The 19,863-nt window shown below is 38.5% G+C and overlaps 2 protein-coding genes across 4 annotated transcripts in view; one reads left to right on the forward strand and one right to left on the reverse strand.

The window, feature by feature from the left end:
- The window catches only part of zbtb20 (zinc finger and BTB domain containing 20), a 38,805-nt gene extending 25,381 nt beyond the window's left edge, over positions 1-13,424 (forward strand). For all 3 annotated transcript variants that reach the window (XM_077545878.1, XM_077545879.1, XM_077545880.1), the window contains exon 4: positions 1,728-13,424. In XM_077545878.1, coding sequence (XP_077402004.1) covers positions 1,728-2,281 — 554 coding nt within the window. In that variant the 3' untranslated portion in view covers positions 2,282-13,424. The remainder of the gene's footprint in view (positions 1-1,727) is intronic.
- Positions 13,425-15,780: 2,356 nt separating this feature from the next.
- LOC144036255 (ADP/ATP translocase 2) lies at positions 15,781-18,390 on the reverse strand. The gene is made up of 4 exons (XM_077546742.1): positions 18,169-18,390; positions 16,902-17,388; positions 16,673-16,813; positions 15,781-16,595 (listed from the first exon to the last, which is right to left on the reverse strand). The coding sequence occupies exons 1-4, from the start codon at positions 18,277-18,279 to the stop codon at positions 16,438-16,440; spliced, it is 897 nt and encodes a 298-aa protein (XP_077402868.1). The 5' UTR covers positions 18,280-18,390; the 3' UTR covers positions 15,781-16,437.
- Between the last annotated feature and the right edge of the window lie 1,473 nt (positions 18,391-19,863).

The following is a 19,863-nucleotide window of genomic DNA, read 5'->3' on the forward strand; positions in this document are numbered from 1 at the left end:
GTGACAGTCACTGACAAGTCAAGTCAACTGAATCCTGTGGGGGGGGGGGGGATATGACTATAAAGTTTTGATTAAGGTGATCATTTGTAATTAATTTTATTCCTATATGTGTGAGCTTTCGAATAAAAAAATAGAAGACAAATTCCATGAGCTAAGCAAACAAATATGTAGCTAGATCATGCGCATACTTGTTGAAGTGATAAACGCATGCAAACATTTGAGTACTATTTCATCATTTACAGTTTGAGTCCAGCAGAGATAAGCACTGCAATCAAATTAATGATTGACTGATAAAAAGGAATTCCAGAAATCATAACAATATTAATAATATGAATTGTACAAATGTTTTTTTTTTGTGTGTTACTGACATATTATTATAGAGTACATTACAATGTTTTACTCTTTTAAAATAAATAAATAAATAATATATTAAGAAAAAAATCAGCTATCTCTGGCCTCTTGTACCTCAAATTTGATATACACGAAACCACTGCGCTGTTTGGCTTTGCAAAAAAATCAAACGAGGGCCACACAATATACAGTATGTAAAAAAAAAAAAGTATCGTTATCGCAATAGTGGTCTGTGCAATGTGTGTATTACAAAGACGTGCAATAATGGGACTGTATTCTTTTACCTGACTTGGACCAATCAGATGCAACCCTAATGTGTGTTGCTATCCAATAGAAGAACAGTATCTAGGGGCAAAAAAAGAAAAAACAGTGCCATTGTTAATCTAGATCAAATAACCTCAACTGAAGTACAGTACTGATTCTGAAGGCCCTGCAACACATGAAATCTGATTAGACCCAAAAAAAAAAAAAAAATCATTACATACAACACTGGAAGCAATGTAGCCAGGAAAAAGGAATTGTGCAACATGAACATAATATACTTGGAAATATATATATATATATATATATATATATATATATATATAGAGAGAGAGAGAGAGAGAGAGAGAGAGAGAGAGAGAGAGAGAGAGAGAGATGAATTGTAAACTATCGCAGTTAATTAGCTAAGAATAAAAAAAATTGCCACATGAAAAATGTATTCATTCATTTCATTATATCATAAATTTTATTAAATTTTTTTTTAACTCAAACTACAAACTGATAACACATACTATTGTCACTATGACCGTTTTAACAAATAATGATAAAAAAAAAGAGAAAAAAAAGAAAAGGTTTTCCGTTTAACCAGACATGTGATTTTTATTCTGATCAGTGGAGCCAATAAAATTGAATTTAGAATGCTCATAATTTCAATTTAGGTAAAGTAAGTCTAGACATAAATGTCTCTCCAGCCAGACACAAAGCGAGTTTTAATGCTTCCCCACCAGTGGCCTTGAGGCGTCCACTAGATGAAGTCAGCAGGAGCATTAACTTTGAATTGTCAGCTTGCTGACGAGCTCATATTCTTTAATGAAATGGGGACTGGACACCTTCTGTTTGGCTTCTCGTGCCGACTACATGCACGGCGTTGCAGATTTGTGTAAATGACCGGCGTTGGCTTCTACATGTGTTTGTTGATGCCATTAACAGATGGAGCAGCTTCAGCCTCCGATAAGGAAAGGGAAAACATTTTTACATTCATGAGTTTTTTTTTTTTCTCTGCTGATGAGAGCATGTTTAAATACGGTAAAATGTTTTTTATGCTTCTGTGTGACCATTCAGTATATAATTGTCTTTTTTTTCTCCCCAATTGTGTTTTTTTCATGCCCACGCAGGAGAGAAGCCTCACCAGTGCAGCATCTGCTGGCGCTCGTTCTCCCTGAAGGATTACTTAATCAAACACATGGTGACCCACACAGGGGTGCGGGCCTACCAGTGCAGCATCTGCAACAAGCGCTTCACCCAGAAGAGCTCTCTCAACGTCCACATGCGGCTGCACCGTGGCGAGAAGTCCTACGAGTGCGTCATCTGCAAGAAGAAGTTCTCCCACAAAACCCTGCTGGAGCGCCACATGGCCTTGCACAGCACGGGCAGCACCATCGCCGGGCTGACGGTCCCCGCCGGCACCCCCGGCCCCGTCTCCATCCCCGTCTCCATTCCCATCCCCCTCCCCATGGCCGTCCCCGAGCCCGGCGCCGGGGTGGTGGCTCTGGCCATGCCCGTGAGCGGCGGCGCGGGAGACGGGCCCGGGGTCCCGACGGGAGTGAGCGTGGCCGCCGAGGCCGGCTGCCAAGAAGGGACCACCTACATGTGTTCCGTCTGCCCCGTCAAGTTCGACCAAATGGAGCACTTCAACGACCACATGCGAATGCATGTCTCTGACGGATAAGTACAACTCGATAAACTTCTCCAAAAGAACGACAAACAAAATGGCACTAGATTTTCCTTTTCTTCTTTTGAGGTATGGAGAGTAATGAGTATAGACACTGGCACATTAAGTTTCCCAAAAAAAAAAACAACAACAGATTTTCTTTTTTGTTATTCTAAATAAACAAAAAGATGGTGGCCTTAAGGCTTAGTAGTTTGATATTGATCTACTGGATGGATCCAAACTACAGGCCTCTAAATGTATGATTTCCTAAAATACTGATTTATGTGTTGAACACTACCGAAAGGCCTACGAAAGAAACATACACACAAACACACCTTTAGTGTAGATCTATCTGAGCGGATATAAGTGTGTATTGTTTGGATCTGCATGTGTCCCAGTGCGTGCTTGTGTGTGTGTGTGTTTGCGTGTTCGTGTGTGAGTGTGTGTGAGAGAGAGAGAGAGTGCGAGAGAGACGCCATTTAAAATGGCGGTTGTGAACCCATACTGACCAGTTTGGTAACGATAGAAGTCCAAACTTGCTGTGGTATAATTTACAACAACAATAACAACAACAACAGAAATCGTCTGGGTAGGGCGACATATTCCCTCTAAAATACTGACAGTCACATGATTGCCTTCTAAAGTCAATAAAAAAAAAAAAGAAAGAAAAGAAAGTAGTAAATTTGACACTGGGTTTTATTTATTCCTATGGTATTGAGAGATTATAATGCAGCTGTTGTTATGGTACAAATTTCAATCACTGCCCGTCAAAGATGGCGGGAATATTTCGTATGTTTTGTAATTGTCCATGCATTTTTGATGGTTTAGTTTACTAAATTAGACTGTGTTGATGAGACAAAGCGGGGGGGAAAAAGAAAAAAAAAAGTTTTTCTGAGCTCATTTGCATACACTGCCACTAATCTCCTAAAAGACTGTTAGTCAAGGCTGCGCCAATCATAAAATGAGAGCAATTTTTTTCCCCCCTTTTTTTTTAAAAAAAAACTATCTTCTTTCTCAGCCTTTTTCCATTTACAGTTCGAGCAGCTCGGAATAAGAGACAAAAAACTCTCTCCTTCGTATTTGCTGCTCCTCCACTTACATCAGACTCTTATGGGCTGTAGATTTTAAAACAAGATTTGTCTCTCACACTATTGTTGTTATTGATTATCCTACGTGGTTTTTCATTTTCTATTCACTCTGTTATGTATTTGGGGCTTTAAGGTTAGCTGCGGATTAGAACAGTGTTAAAGAGAGAGAAAGAGAGAGAGACTTTCAATTACAATCGCAATTTGTTTTTGAAAAATTCGCCATCTGATTGTAGGATAAAAACCTGTTTGTGACTTTTGCAAAGCTGTTTTAGTGATGTTCACTCGCAATGTGTCACTCCTCAAACGGCCTGCAATGTTTTGAAAGGAAAGATTGGAGAAAAACAAGTAGCTCTTCCACATAATTATATTATATATATATATATATATATATATATATATATATATATATATACATACACACACACACACACACACACACCGCAACTTGTGGATGGACTTTCTACATAATAGTATACATTCCAATTTTTCTAAAAGCTCATTTGGATTTTAACATTTTCAATAAAATAGGACACACACACACACACACACACATATATATATATATATATAATTACACACACATTTACACACACCGTTAGGGATTTGCTCCTTTGTGTGAGCAAGCAACTTTTGTAGTTATGTCTGCAGATATCAAATACACACACACACACACACACACACACACACACACACACACACACCAACGTGCTGTTTTGCACATTTTCTTAAAATGCCTGTGCTTAATATTTAATCATATTAGTTAAATAAACTATGATTTTCTTCTCTTCAATTTTAAAGTCAGAAAAAAAATTCTTTTTTTTTTCAAAAAAAATCTTGATAAGCGGACTGCGTTATTTTCTTGCATATATGTTGCACTGCTTAAACCAATAAGTGCACTACTGTTGACAGAGATATAGTTTTAGAAAAGAGGATTTTTTTAACAAAAAAATCTAACATTTGGTTTATAGAGTTCACGTGTTAGCATAGCTTTGTTTCAATTTTCAAGTAATTGAGCGGTTCTTGGCTTTGGTTATTGCTTGCAGTTACCTACAGTATATCAATCCATATACTGTTTGTACAGTATTTGTGCCATTTTGATGCAAGCATTTATTTAAATGTGTAACATGACGTGTGCTCATCTATGTTTTAAGTTCATGTTTTATGGAGTCACTTCCCTGTAACTCAATAATTCAATTGCATTTCTTTCCTGAGAGCCACAACAGTAATAATCACGGCCATTTCTGTCTGACTGGGCGCTAGTGATAATAACAGCCATTATCACTCTATGAATAATAATAATAATAATGATACTTTTATTATTGTGTGTGTGTGTGCGTGCGTGTGTGTGTAACATAGATGATATGTGTCCTAGTAGAAGTTTTGGGTGGGCGCGGAAAGGTGATGGAATGCAGCTTCTTTTATAAATACTGTATGTGTCTGTGGGTCGTGCACCGTCGTGTCCTTTTCCTTCCTTTAGTGGGTGTCGTCTGTCCGCGTGCTCTTTTAGCCGAATCAAACTGTTGATAAGCAAAATATCTTGACCTTGTAGGGCTTCCTTCGCAATATGCAGCACAGGTACAAGACCAGGAGCAGCTTCCTCACCGCACCTTGAAAACACGAGCCGGAAGTGAAAACTCGTGTGGTTTCGCATTTACGGTGCGCGTATTTAGCCGTCCCTGTTTTGTAGCTGGCGCTGCCAGGATGGCAAATGTGCTGCATGCTAGTGCTCTATTTGTCTTGACACAGCACGTGGAGGGTCATCTCTTGCCTTAACAGACAATGCACTAAATAGTCTATGTAAGCAAACTGCCGACTTCTCTTTTTCCAACAGTATTGCCGCATTTTTTGGCACACAGCTTACGGTGTTCCGGTCGAGCCGAGCGCCAACACTGCCAAACCGACGTCATCGTTCAGCGCAGCGGCAGACACGTTTGAGTGTAATGTACGACGTATTCAGTGATTTAGCATTCCTTCACGGCACCCGCTTTTTGCATCGTTTGTGTAAACACATATATCTAATGCACTATAGACTGTAGCTAGATGAGTACAACCAGCTTTGTGGTATCAATGGTCTAAATAGTAGGTTAAGTAGCTTGTCGTTGGCTTTGGACAATATTTCATTTCAGAATGACACTATAAGAGTGTCTCGCGATCATTTTTATGTTGTTGTTGTTGTTGTTGTGGTGGTGGTGGTTTTCTGGAATAACAAGTAGCCAATCTCTCCGGATGAGGGCTTATAACTCATCCCGTCATCAGTTGACTTGTATGATAAGGAAGGAACGGAGCCTTCGTCGTCGTCGTCTTCTTCTTCTTCTTCTTCTTCTTCTTCTTCTTCTCCCCGGTGTGCGTTAGCTTCCTTTCACTGTCCGTAGTTATACCGTATATTCTTTATTCTGCTTCAGATGCTCGTGGTGGTGCTTCGCGATATTTTCTCGGCGTTGCAAAAAAAAAAAGAAGAAAAAAATGTAAAAATGGTTTCAAAAGTTGCAGACTCTTTCGGAAAAGAAGGTCCTTTGCTCATTTCTCGTAGTTTTAGCGAAGGGAGATTTTCCAATTGTTTTTGTTTCGCAATGTGTTGGCTTATTTTCCAGGACAAACCCTATTGAATGCGAGATACCAATCTTGCAGCCGTTTGTATTGTGTTTGCCAATCATATGACATGTTTTATTTATCTTAGCGTAGAGATTCGGGGTCTACAGTGCGTTGTGTCTTTCTAGCAGTACGATTGATTTCATCATTTATCCGCTTCTTTAGTTCATCCTGCTTTTTAGTTCTGGTGATCACACAGTTCGGTGGTGTTGTTAATACATGATTATAGCGTTCACCTAGTTGGGTCGAGGGTAGTCAAGTCAATGAGTCATATTTTTCACCATGTATTATACATATGCATACAGTATAGGCTTTTGCGTTGAGGTGAAAACACAGGACGGGAATGGTGAGGGTTCATCGTGGTGTCCGTCTTCCTGGTTGTCTCCATCAGTTTTTCTTTCTTCAAACTTGAAATAAGTCACAGTTCAGAATCAAACACTCAGAGTATACGTAACCGCTTTTTAGTTGCTCAGCACACATCAGTGTGAAACAGATAACCGTCTGACAAAGATATTTATATATAAATATATAAATATAAATGTATATAAAAGAATCACCATCTCCACACAGTTGAATGCATTTTACCTTGTGGGATATCGGGAATATGCCTATCAAGTGCCTATCAGTACATTCAGCAACTATACAGAATCTTCATCCTTTTTTCTCTCCTACGTTGCACAGATACAATATATACACAATGGTCTATTTAGTTAAACGAAAAAAATATACGACAGTATTTATACAAGTAAAACCAAGTGGTTGTGAGTGCATCCGAACCCTTTAAAATACCTGAAATGTTCTATTCATATACAGTAAAAGCAGGCGCTCTCTTCTTTTACACGTGGAGGATTCAAAGATATCAAAGATGTACAATCACTTACAAATGTTTAACAACTGTTTTCTTCTTGCACGTTGCTCACGGCGGTTGCGAGCAAGCTCCTTTCTGTGCCGCGTTAGAGGGAAGGCAATGCGGCGTGGTGACCACTAGAGGGAGCCACATGAATGTATGACACGACCTGACGCGACCCAATTGTACGAATGACCGAAGAATCGCCCGGACGATTAAATTGGGTGATTACACGCCTTCAAACATCGGACAATATAACAGGCCAAATCGATTTTTTTATTATTATTTTTTGTGTGCAAACTATTCTATATTCTTCAAAAATATCGCTGCTAAACATTCAATATGCGTTCCACGAAAAACGGGGGAAATGGAGGTTAAAAAAAAGTCCCTGAGAAGAACGGGGAAAATTGAATATACAAACCCTCATAATATGTATATATATATATATATATATATATATATAAGTTGCACGGCATGTTCACCCTCTCAAGTAGATTAGCCGACCCTTCCTTCGGTTGGCGGTGTCAAAGTACACCGGGTGCCCTTTGAACTTGATGATGACAAAGCGGCATTATTTACAATCCGATGCCAAATTTCCTCGTCGAATGTTAATGAATGCTTTATCTTATCAGATCGTTTCCTGCCCACATACAATGAAGCAACGTGCAGTAAGAAACATTTTTTTTTATAACCCCTCTTATGAGGAAAAGTCTTGTAATCAGATTAGAAAATGGAGTGAACACAACACAGGATTATTGCACAAAGGTCTGTAAAAGCGCTTTGTGTCCAACATGAAGTTTTGGGATGGCGATGATGGTGTGGCTGTGAGATTAAAGGTTTGGGACCGGCTCATTATTGTGTCCCCCGTGGACTAATTACCACACTTTCATTCTCCAGCCTGGTCAACGTGCCAAATTGAAAATTTGAGGGGGGTGGGAATACTTCACATTCAAACTACTATTGTTAATTAGTACAAAGGACTATTAGGGCCACACGGAAACTGAAAAAAAAAATCCTTATTTTTTAAGAATAAAAGTTAGAGTTTTACAATCTTAACCAGATTTATTGGTCAAGTATGTCAAAAACACAAAGAATTTGTCTTCACAGTCACAACCTGTCTGAGACAAAATGGGAAGCCTGGCGGTTCACTAGTTAGCGCCCAGCTACTACTTAGTAAATTAGTTCTGAAAACCAAACATGGCCAACATGAAACATTCTGAAGGTCAACCCAAATGAAGTGATTGCCTTCACTTTGGTTCTTTCAGTCCTCCATCATTCATAGTTTTTACGAGGAGAAAACAGCTATGACTATAAACAGACACTTTTTTTTGGAAAGCTTAGTTTCATTGACATTCCAAATCAGCGATATAGGCAACGTGATAACTCGTCCCTGTCATCCACCCATCAATCACACACTCTCTCTCTCTCTCCACATCCACCCACATTTTAATGCCACTCATATTCTTGATGACCGTTTTTCTCCATTATTACACAACCCTTTTCACTTTTTAAAGCATCTGCCACCACCGTCATATAAATCCAAATCTTGCTTCTAGTCCTGCTGAAAGCCGACAGCAGTGGTTCTCAAACTTTTTTATTTTTTACGTTGCTGGCATAGATAGATGAACAAAGGTATGTTCATAACAAACAAGCTCATTCACTGCTATTGATTACCTTTTTTTTTTTTTTTTTTGTAATTGACAGCTGATAGAGATCAATTTATTGAAATTAAACTTGGCATTGCAAATCATGCAGTTAGGACCACTCAACTATATTTATTGAACACTTTAAAACAACCATCACTGTTTTCTTAAGATGGAACCCAGGGGTGATCAGAAAAAAATGAAAACAGCAGAGGCCCCAGAATTGAACCCTGTGGAACACCACACGTTTTTTTTTGTTTTTTTTTTGCTTGACATAGCTTGAAAGGATTATAATAATAAACAAATCACATGACGTACAATTGCTTGATCTCTGCCGGGCCCCTGGGGTTCGATTGAACCCAGGTTACTGGTTTAAATTACGATTTAAAAAAACAAACAATTAAAAAAAAAATTATCTGAAAACTTGTTCAATAAACATATACTTGTAGACGTTTCAATTAAGTTAATTTTCAATTTTTAAACATTTTGACCCCAATATTGGCTCCAAATATCGGTTATTGGCCTCATTGATTACTAATAATCGGTATCGGCCCAGAAAAAAACATTGAAATATATATTTTTTTATGGAAATAGAAATAAAAACTGTATTTAAATGCTAAATATAACTAAACTCTCTGCACCTAACAAATGTACTGAACTGGCTTAATTTAAACATTTATTTCAGTAATTTCTTCACATGCCACTAGAGGGAGCCCACGTGAGTTAGAGAATCACTGCTTCGGTTCATTTCGGCTCAGCTCAATTGCATTCCCGTTCAATCCACAACATTCCAGCCAGTGTTCCCCTTTCAACAAAAAAAATACTAATCAACTGAATTTCATTTAATTTCTCGTTTATTTCTTTTTAGCCGCAAGATCACAAACTTTCTATTGAAGTTCAATTGGCGAGGGGAAACGGAACTAGACGATCGTTGGTTCACACAAACCAAAGAAGGCTTGAGATTATGGAGTATTTTGGAGGGGGGGGGAAATCCGTTTTTAATCTGTTTTTGCTTTTTGTTTTCATGTTTATTTGTAGTTTTGCGCCTGTTTTCATTTGCAGAGCAAATTAGATTTTTATTAAGAAATGCTACAAATCTATATTTAAAAAAAAAAAATGCAACCCACATCCATAAAAAAAAAAATCTTTCTGGACATGTAGACCCCTCACCTTCACTTTCACATTATATTACATTTAATAAATCACTTTTTTTTTTTATTTACTCTTTATATTTGCTTCTTTTTTCAAATATTGGATTTTTAAAGGCTATCCTACAACGACAAAACTAACATCACAACTTTGAAATACATTTATACTTGAGATGGACCAAGATGTTAAGTTTGCACATATTTTGTAGGTTACGAAGCCAAAAAAGTGAGCGAATAACCACGCGTGAAATATTTTCACGCTCACTGCAGCAGCAAACGGAAAATTCAATTTAAACGTGCTCCAAAACTGTGATCGTCATCAGACAGTATATTTTTGTAACAACAAAACATCATCCTTCAGTTTTTCTGGCAAATTTTTGGCAAGTTTTTTTTTTATATATATATATATATAAATGATTTCATTCTGTGCTTTCAACATAGGAAATTGTATTTTTTTTTTTTTAATGAATTGCTTCAATTTCTTGTCTTTTCTTTTGGTCATCTTGCTTTTTGTTGCTGCAATATCTTGTTTGTAGATGACTTTATGTGTAAACTCAGTTGCGTGTGTGTATATTTTGTTTCTGGCTAAATTAGCTTTCTTATTATAAACTCCCCCCTTGAAAAAAAAAACTGGAGCTGTTGTAGTAAAAGGTAGTTAAAGATGACATCAAACAAAACAACCCTGAGATATATGCTGCAGTAACGCGTTTTTTGGGACTTTGTTTTTAGTCGTTTATCCTCCACGTTGATATTTTATTATTGTTATGAAACGAGCTTGTTTGAAATGTTTTGACTGCTGTTTGGAAATAGGGGAAAACAGACATTTTTTAATTTTTTTTTAATATATGATTTGTCAAACACTGGACTGGAGTGAGTTTTCCAACATTTCCAAGCTGAGCGATGTATTTGACAGAAATGACTGCACAGGACATGCGAGGGGGAGAGAAGGGGGAGGGGCTTAGTTGTTATAGTGAGACGTCAAGACATTTCCTTTTGTTGGGGCGAGGGGGTGTATACCCGCGTAGGTGACCCGCTCTTCCCAACTGGTGCCTGCTAAGTAGGGGATGGGCATAATAATCAATTCATTTATTGATGATTGAGAATTCTGTTGATTGTGCGGAACTGCTGGTTGGTTAGAGTTGAAATGAAATGCACCGGTTGGCTTAGAAACACAAGTTTAGGACATTTATTTAGGGCTCAGCTAACAATTATTTCAGCAATTGAGGATTATTTTTCGATTAATCGATGAATCTGATTTTTTTTTAAACGTTTCAATTTGTTGAAACTTTCAAATCTACAGTGCACAAACATAAAGTAATTCTAATTCAGTTACAATTGGCAAAAATTTGATCATTGTTTTTTGGGTTCAAAACAAAGATGTCAGAAATTAGAGAGTATTTACTGAAATTTAGAGCATTTGGGCAAATTTTAATTCAAAGATATCGAAATGATTCATCGATTAATTTGATAATTGATTAGTTGCAGATTAATTGTTGCACTTCTAGTTTTTTTTTAACATCAGTTGCTCGTCAAATGTGTATTTAAAAAATATATATATTTATTCAATAGGGCCCGACCAATTAATCGACCAGCCAATTAAATCGGCCAAAATAATTGTCCAATCATCATCATCCCGATTTTGATTCTTTAAAACTTTATATTTGAAGTAAAACGATTAATGTGCAGAACGGTGCAGTGCGTTTACAAGTTCCCGACATTGTGAAAGTACCCTAAATGCACCATGTTGCCTGTGTAACAAGCGTATGTTCTGAGAAAATCTGCGTATAATTGACACCCATTGAAATGCATTGGGGGGGAAAATATTTTATACATGATTTTTTTTTTAAATGAATTGGCCAATTAATCTGTATTTTTTTTCTGCCAAGAAACAGTATCAGCATCAGCCTAAAAAAAAATCCATATCGGTCGGGCCCTAATATTGAAAATAATAGCACCCTCCCACCCCCCAGTCCGATGCCCATCCCTGCTGGTGATAGATTGCATACACAAGACATATTGAAGTGATATTCCATGTGACAGTTTGGACGCCGATAATAGCAAAATTCTCTCATCGTTCCACTTTTTCAAACCAGAAAAGAAATTTGCACTATAGACTCATTTTGGTCTTCTTCTATGAAAAAAAAAAGCAATATAATTCACTGAACACCTTGTCGAAACCATAATTGTTTGTCGGCGTCCGTCGTAACACACGTTGATGTTTTCCGCATTTGAGGGGCATTAAAGTGTCGTTTCCTCCTGTTCTTGTTTTTTTTTGGACAAATCAAAGCAGATGTGAGGATGTAATGAGGGAAGGGATCCATTCTGAGTCTTGAAACAAACTTATTTGGTCATTTTGAGTGTTTGTTTAGTTTTTTTTTAATCTAGAATGTTCCAAAAATAAAATGCACCTTTTTTGTCATATAAACTTCATTGGCTGCGTCCACCAAATCGACTTTTTGTGTCCCGCCATCAAGGTCTGACCTTGATGTAAATTATTTAATGTGTGGTTGAAAAAAAAAAGAGGAAAAAAAAAAACGTCATCATCAAATGCGGCGTTGTAGCTTTTCTTCCTGTTCCCACCGCTTTGTCTGGCGTCGTCGCGTGTTCGAGGAAGCATAAGTACGTGCCTTCTTGTAATCTCGTTATTATTGAGAAGCTGAAGCCAGCCAATTGTGTTTGCACTAAAAACCAAATTGCTTTTTTTGTTCTTTTGGTGATGTAGACTATTTAAAGCGAGCTTGTTGCGTCACTTTAAACCGTACAGTATGCATGAGGGTGAATTGTTGGCCCATCTGTCAACCTGTAAACAAAAACCAGTGCAGCTTCTTGAGGATCTTGTGAATATATCTCGGCTTTCCATTCCATCTCCTTTAGTCATCCAGTTTGTCACATTGTAAAAAAAAAAAAAAGAGAGAAATGAAAAAAAGTTGTGATATAAAAAAAAAAAAAACAGGCAACACCATAACTACAGTTAATGATCACATACCACCATAAGAAAGTTTTTTTTTTTTTCAATCCACGGAAAAGCATGAGGTCGCCTCAAGACTATTGGTCAATTTAATTTTATTGTATTTATTACATATTTTGTCAACTTTTAATAAATTTTAAAAAAAAAGTGTACATGTGTTGAGTCTTAAAATGCACCTTATTCACATCAGTCCATGTGGGCTAACAAAAGAATAATGACTTCTTCATTCTTTTTTTCTTTTTTTTTTATTAAAAAAAACAACAACAACCCAATGCTGGCAATGTAATATCTCTAATTTAGCACCTTACTACACAGCATGTTTTCACTTTTCGCCAGTTTAGCTCTTCTTTCATTCGGAATCTCATATTTGTGTTGGTTGGTGGGATGTGCCAAAGTTTGGAGGCGATCTCCCCAACTGTTGACATTCATCATTTTTCTCTTTTCCTCCTCCTGCTTCGGTTATCGCAAACTTTCCTATAACAAGTGTGTGGAATTCAATTTATCTCAGCAAACAGTATCATAACTTGCCATTTTACAATAAGCCCTGTATTTCACATATATTTACCAGTGATGTGTATTCGTTATTATAAAGAAAAATAGCCGTAAAAGCTTCATTATGTTACACAATATTGTGACTTTTTTCGAAAAACTGTGAAGACTTATCTTGCATATACTTTATACAGAAGTATTAAGCCTTAATACAAAAGACTAAAAAAAAGTGTGGAAGAATAAACTGATTGTTGCTAAGTAAGGATGATTTTTGTAAATGTTACCAGCACTTTTTTTGTAATTTTCACTCTCTGAGGTATTGTACAAGTTCAAGCTGTTTGTGAAGTTTGATTATGAAGGAATAAAAACTAGTACTTTCCTGTACTTCACACCAGGTTTTGTGGGCCTTTTTATTTCACAGCATTTCTAACAAAACTGCAAATATGGTGGAACCAGGATTCTAAATCTGAATATAAAATCTGAATATAAGACTGGATAGCCGATTACATGCCCGTGCAAGCCGTTAAAGTCACAGGGCGGCCATCTTACTCCTCCCATCACGCGAGCAGACTACTGTAAAGAATATACTGTATGCGTACAGATTAGACATAAACAGTTCGTATAGAGCCAGAAGTGGGGGGTTTGTGGCGGGGTGGTCACTATTTTTTTTAACAAGTAAAAAATATAAATAGATCAATAAAAATTAACAAGTGGACTGTATGTGCTTTTTTTTTTTTGAAGACCCCCTTTTTCTTTTATCGCTTCGTTCCTTAGACCCCAATATTAGATTTGTCAGAGGCATCTTTTGTTAAATTACAGTTACAACTCTTGAATTTAAAAAAAATATACACTTTTCCTCCTGTAAATATAATTAAGCATAAAATGTATACATGTATTTTTATACAAGTTGTAAAATGTCTGAAGTCCTCTTGTTTATGTTTAACAAATTAAAACTTCATAAATCATGCTGTACTGTCTCAAAAATCCACCAATTTCTATACTCGTATGCCGAGAAACGTTTCTTGGGAGGAGCAATATGGCGGCCTCGTGGCTTCAAAGGTCTTTGCCTATCAGCTATCCAGTCATATATTTAGATCTGTGAGCCAGATCAAGGGGGACGATCCACAAAGTGTCTCAATAATATGAAGCGTTATTAGTGATTATAGCTTGTTTGTGTACATTGACAAAAACAAAATAGTTTTAAAGTTCTTTAATGACAAATGAGATATTAAAATTGCCACGATATCATAGTCGTCATGTTAGCAGCACATCTGTTAAAAAGGCCAGGTTGTTTTCCATGTGTGCAGTTTTAGTGCCCTCTAGTGGTGAGTTTATAAATGCCTAAATTTAATTTTATTCGTACAGTGTTTGTATTTTTATTTTGCTCCACGTAAACCACGCTCACACAACAAATTTAAACAGTCCAAAGAGAAAAACTTTGCTCTTATTATTGCTCACATGGACAAATGTTCCAACTGGACATAATGCAATATCGTATCCTGACGCTTGGATCTTGTTGCATGCCTATTTGTAATTGTACTTTTGAAATGTTTTGAGTCCCCCCCCCCCTTCTAAAGCCTCAGCACATGACCTCTCGCATAGCTGCATAACAGTGAGCCTGTAACTCATTAAACTTAACAAAGGAATATCCATAAATAATATGTTTCATACAGTTGGGTGGTATCCCAGAATGCATTTGGCAGCAAATACACTTAGACTATCTGCCAATGTTTTATCACACGCTCACCGATAACATATAGTCATTATATGCCTCGCACATGCACATTTGGGATTGGTTTGTTCATTCAATGCAGTTACATTTACCTCTGTGGGCATGAATGAAAATTGCTGTGGTTGCATAATGAAAGGAAATACCACAAACGAGAGTTGTCAGAAAAGTTCCAGGACTGGCGTCACAGTTGATATCTTTCAAATCCGAATTACAATTGAAATTCAGGTAATGTCCATTAAAAAAAAAAAAAAAAGTTAATTGTCCTCCCTTTTCTTCAGACATCGGCTGCGTGACTTTTAGTGCACGAAAGTTATGCTCGTGCACGCGCACGAGAGTTGCTGTACACGTCATTTTTAACTTCGTCGTAGTAGCAACACAAGGAAATGAGTAATAACTTGTAAGTATAATAGCTTGATTTTTTTTCTTGCTTAATATTTACCATGTTTTGGCTCTTGATATCAATTAGTTAAACGGAATTAAAACACACACACACAAGGATATATATATATATAATAACTTCCGGACAATGACGTTCTGTGTCACGTGAAATTCTACCACCGCCACGACACAGATTGGCATGAAATAGTTTACGTAATAACCATATTAAAGTGTTGTCCTAAGTTTGACTAACAAGGACGCTTACATTGGACTCTTGGTTTATTTACATTTTGTTAAGCTAAATACGTAAGAAGCACTTAACCTATGAATGTAATTTAAGAGTAGAGCTTTAAAACAATTTTTTTTTTTAAATGTCCGTCATTAGAAACGAAACCGGAAGCAGGTACGGAAATGAAACGGCTCATTTACTATCCTTTGGCGCCCTCTACAGTCATACCCCAAGAATGCAGCAATTTGGAACACTTCGAAAATTCCACTTTCTCGACTCATAAATGTTTTCTGCTGCTCCATTTTTGAGGCCCCACAACACCCACCCAATCTATAAATTAATGTGTCAGTTTGCTTATTATCACTAGTTAATGCTATCCATGCCATCCCAAAGAAAATACACAGAATCGAATGAGAAAGATGACTTTAATGTTCCAATAAACCATTGTAATGTGAAATAAGGTGAATCATTTACTGGTGGTACCCACGGTTGACCAAAACGCTATTTCTGAACATATAACTGAAGTGTCCGCCAAATCAAAAAGCAAGCATAAATCCTGCCTAGCAACCAAATTGTATTGACGAACCTCTGAAAAATGGGAGAAACAAGTTACAAGAAGGTTCTACTATACTCTACCTAGCAGTAAGCTTCGCAGTCACCACATACAGGGAAGGTCAGGAAGAGATAAGCTTGCGTAAATATAGCAGTTGGGTGTAATCCACTTTTTCATGATCCAGTGTACTCATGCTACGACAGTGGAGGAAGAGAGTGGACGTCCATATTTGTAGTTTGTTCCCCAGAATGGATTTATTCGAATTGGGAGCATACAAACCTGGTGAGCAATAGGAGGTAATATACTTGTTGAAGGAATGACATTGGTAAAGGGGGATGGTGCGGAACATTTAAAATCAAATGCACAACGTACAGCCATTACCCACAACTAAGTGGAGAGGACACTATAGTTTTGTTCCCATAAATAAGGCAGAATGCTGAGTCCATAAGAAATGGAAAGTTATAACATTTAGCCAAATTGAACAGTGAGGTGACAATATGACTTTCTTTTTTAGATGACCTTCTTCAGCTCATCGTACAACACCAGCACGAAAGCCCCGCCCATGCCTCGGAGCACGTTGGACCACGCGCCCTTGAAGAAGGCCTTGCCGCCCTCGTCGCGGGCAATCTTACGCCAGCAGTCGATGGTGCCGGTGTACATGATGTCGGCTGAGCGGGAAGAGAGAAGGAAACGTTAAGTCGAGCCACGGTCAACTTTAAAAGCCGGCGAATGTTAATCAGCTCACCCCCTTTGCGTCCAGACTGCATCATCATACGTCTACGGACCGTGTCGAAGGGGTAAGAGGTCAGGCCGGCGACGGCCGTCACACTCTGGGCGATCATCCAGCTCACCAGGATGCTAGCGTTCTTGGCGTCAGGCAACATACCTGCGTACAAGAAAAAAACAAAACAACACACACCTTAGTCACCAAGTCTTTGGTCTGCCAGAAGACTCTCAAAAGAGCTTGCGCCCACCTTTAGCGGTGTCGTAGATGCCGAAGTAGGCGGCCCTGTAGATGATAATCCCCTGCACGGACACGTTGAAGCCCTGATACAAGCCGCGCAGACCATCAGACTTGAAGATCTTGACCAGGCAGTCGCCCAGACCGTTGAACTCCCTCCCGGCGCCGGCTTTTCCGACGTCGGCGGCCAGGCGGGTACGGGCGAAGTCGAGGGGGTACACGAAGCACAAGGATGTGGCTCCGGCGGCGCCGCCCGACGCCAGGTTGCCGGCGAAGTACCTCCAGAACTGTGCGCGCTTGTCCACGCCGTCCAAGAAGATCTTCTTGTACTTGTCCTTGAAGGCGAAGTTGAGGGCCTGGGTGGGGAAATACCTGATGACATTGGCAAGGTTACCTCTCCAGAAGGAAAGGAAGCCCTGCTCCTTGGGGATACGGACGACACAGTCCATAATTCCCTTATACTGCTTATCTGCTGTGATCTGCTTGCTGGCATGTTGCACCTGGAATGAGGATGGAGAGGAAGAGAAAGGAAGAAATCAGTTATGTAAGAGCAAAGCCAATTAAGTCGTGAGCACGTGACGTCACAAGGTTATGCCTTGGCTAATTATTAAATCTCAACTTTTCACTCTTCAAATAATCACACACCACTATCAGCTTAACAGCGGCATGCAGTAGGAATTTAACGAGCTGATATGCGTCCGAATTAACAAGATAAGCGAAAATGACTAGCAGAAGCTTGTGAAAAGAGAAAAACGGGTAAATAAAATGTAAAACTTGTCAACCAGGTCGTAAAAGAAACAGAACTAGCAGCCATTTCACAAACCGCCTTGCGCATTAGCATACAGCGCACTGTCGGTTGAATTACAATAGAATATAAAATGTATAAATGTTTTACCAACACAAACGTAACAAAACGTGGTGAGTTTAATGAGTCATTTCGTTTTATTGACATTCGTACATGATGTCCTGATGCCACTTGAGCATGTTTGTCCTTTGTTAGCAACGCCGGCTAAGGTTAACGTGGTTAAAGCTAGCATTAGCAGCCGGCTCGTGTAGGTCATTCCCAATCCCGTGATGACCTTACATCCTTTCAGCACAACTCTCGCCGTGCAAACGCTTAAAACGCACCACACCGGCTGTAAAGTGCTTTACTCGAGATAAAGTACGGGTTGTCAACAGTATATCGGCGAAAAGACGATCTCTTTTAGCAAGTTGGCACATGCTAGGAAGCTAACAAGTTAGCGTCAAAAAGCGCTTTTTCCAAAAGACGTTTTTCTTACCTGAAGGAGAAGCTTCACTCTCTCGATGGGTGCGACGGCTGTTTTGGAGATGGCGGCGGAGATGCCACCGGCCAAGAAGTCCTTGGCGAAAGAGATAGCTGTCTCATTCATGGTGCGATGTTCTTAATGTGCCTTTCAGATAACCAGTATAATGCGGATTTCCCCGTTCCCCTATACGGCTGTGGCCTGCACCGACGAAATGGCCGAATGGGAAGTCGCGTTGCGGATTTATTTGGATGATAACTCGCGATACGAAGCGAGAAGTGCGTGTGGTGTAATGCATAATAAGTCACGCGTACGTCTTCCTACGATGGAAGTTTTAGACATACGTAGGGTAGACGTCTCGTTGAGCGGCATGACTCGTTGAAACAAAACGTCAGCGCGTGTACCATATTGGATGTGGCGGTCTACGGCAATTTGACCTGCCCTTGGCCAGCCCCTAGATAATCTAGTAACATGTGTAAATTGTTGTAGAAAATGCTTGAAAGTGACAAATTTTTAATTTTTAATGTAAAAACAGATTACTTTTTTATATTCTGTGTTACTGAAATATTACTTTAATAAAAAAAAATAGGAATATTTACTCATGGTCTATTTGCTTGATAAACTAAGGAGCTTTGTCTTTCCAGGAGCAATTCTACAATATTTTGGAACCCCGTTTATTGAGCCAGAGGGATCTTCTGAACTTCCTGACCAGGAAGCCACAGGACCATCACATTCTTCAGGATCTTCTGACCAGGATGCATCAAGGTCATCTTCATATACGTATTATTTATATGGTCAGCTGCCTGTTGTAGATCCTGCTGACTAGCCATCAGTTCGCTCCGATTCATCCAGGACTGCTATATTAGGCATAGGGCCACTTCAGATTAGTTCTGATTTCACATTCCCCAAAAAAGAGGATGGCAGAAGCTTCCATTATCATTATTTTTACAAAACGCTAGTGAATGGGGAAAAAAGATAAAGCGGACTAAAACAATGCTTTTGACTGCTTTTGTTGTAAATTGTTTAAAAAAAAAAAAAGGAACATAAATTATTGACAGAAGGACTGACAGACTGGAAAAGCGTAGATAAGATGTTTAATTTTAAGTGTAGTCTGTTTTGCTCATAAAGTGTAATAGATTTTGATATCTTAGGAGACCATCTAAAGAGTTAGGAATCTCTTCATAGTAGTTGGGTAAATTAGCCCCCCTCTCAAACAGCATCTTGCCTAGGGCCCCCATGAAGCTAGAAACAACCGTGATAGTAAAAGTGTCACAAAGCCAGCCAATTCTCTTTTCAAATTGATGTTATCACTCCCAAATACAATCAGAAGCAAAATAATTACTTGGCTTCATCCCATTAAATCTGGCTTTAAGTGTAAAACGGTTGGTGCATCTACAAGCAGCGCAGGAATGAGACTCCTTTTTGCCACATCCAACATGGTGGCAACGTCAACGTACAAAGTAGCACTCAAGGTAGCGTTTATATTTGTGTCTATGTTTCTACTGTTTTTGCATAGATCGGACACTGTCCTCCTCTGCTATGCAGTACAGTATGTCATATTTATCATCACATACATAATTATGTGGAAAATGCTTTTTTTTTCTCAACTTAATTTAACATAATAGCTTGTTGCTACTTTTGTTTGATATCCATTTTAGAGTCAGTGAGCCGACACGGTTCAAGGAACCTATTAATAATAAAGTTGTACTA

The sequence above is a fragment of the Vanacampus margaritifer genome, chromosome 16 (genome assembly GCF_051991255.1).
Source record: "Vanacampus margaritifer isolate UIUO_Vmar chromosome 16, RoL_Vmar_1.0, whole genome shotgun sequence".
Lineage (NCBI taxonomy): Eukaryota > Metazoa > Chordata > Actinopteri > Syngnathiformes > Syngnathidae > Vanacampus > Vanacampus margaritifer.

Excerpts from the sequence above, each read along its gene's own strand:
- LOC144036255 (XM_077546742.1), bottom strand. The coding sequence starts at position 18,279 with ATGAATGAGACAGCTATCTCTTTCGCCAAGGACTTCTTGGCCGGTGGC. Across the intron at positions 17,389-18,168 it reads GAGTGAAGCTTCTCCTTCAG|GTGCAACATGCCAGCAAGCA; the intron begins GTAAGAAAAACG and ends TCCTCATTCCAG. Across the intron at positions 16,814-16,901 it reads CATCTACGACACCGCTAAAG|GTATGTTGCCTGACGCCAAG; the intron begins GTGGGCGCAAGC and ends TCTTGTACGCAG.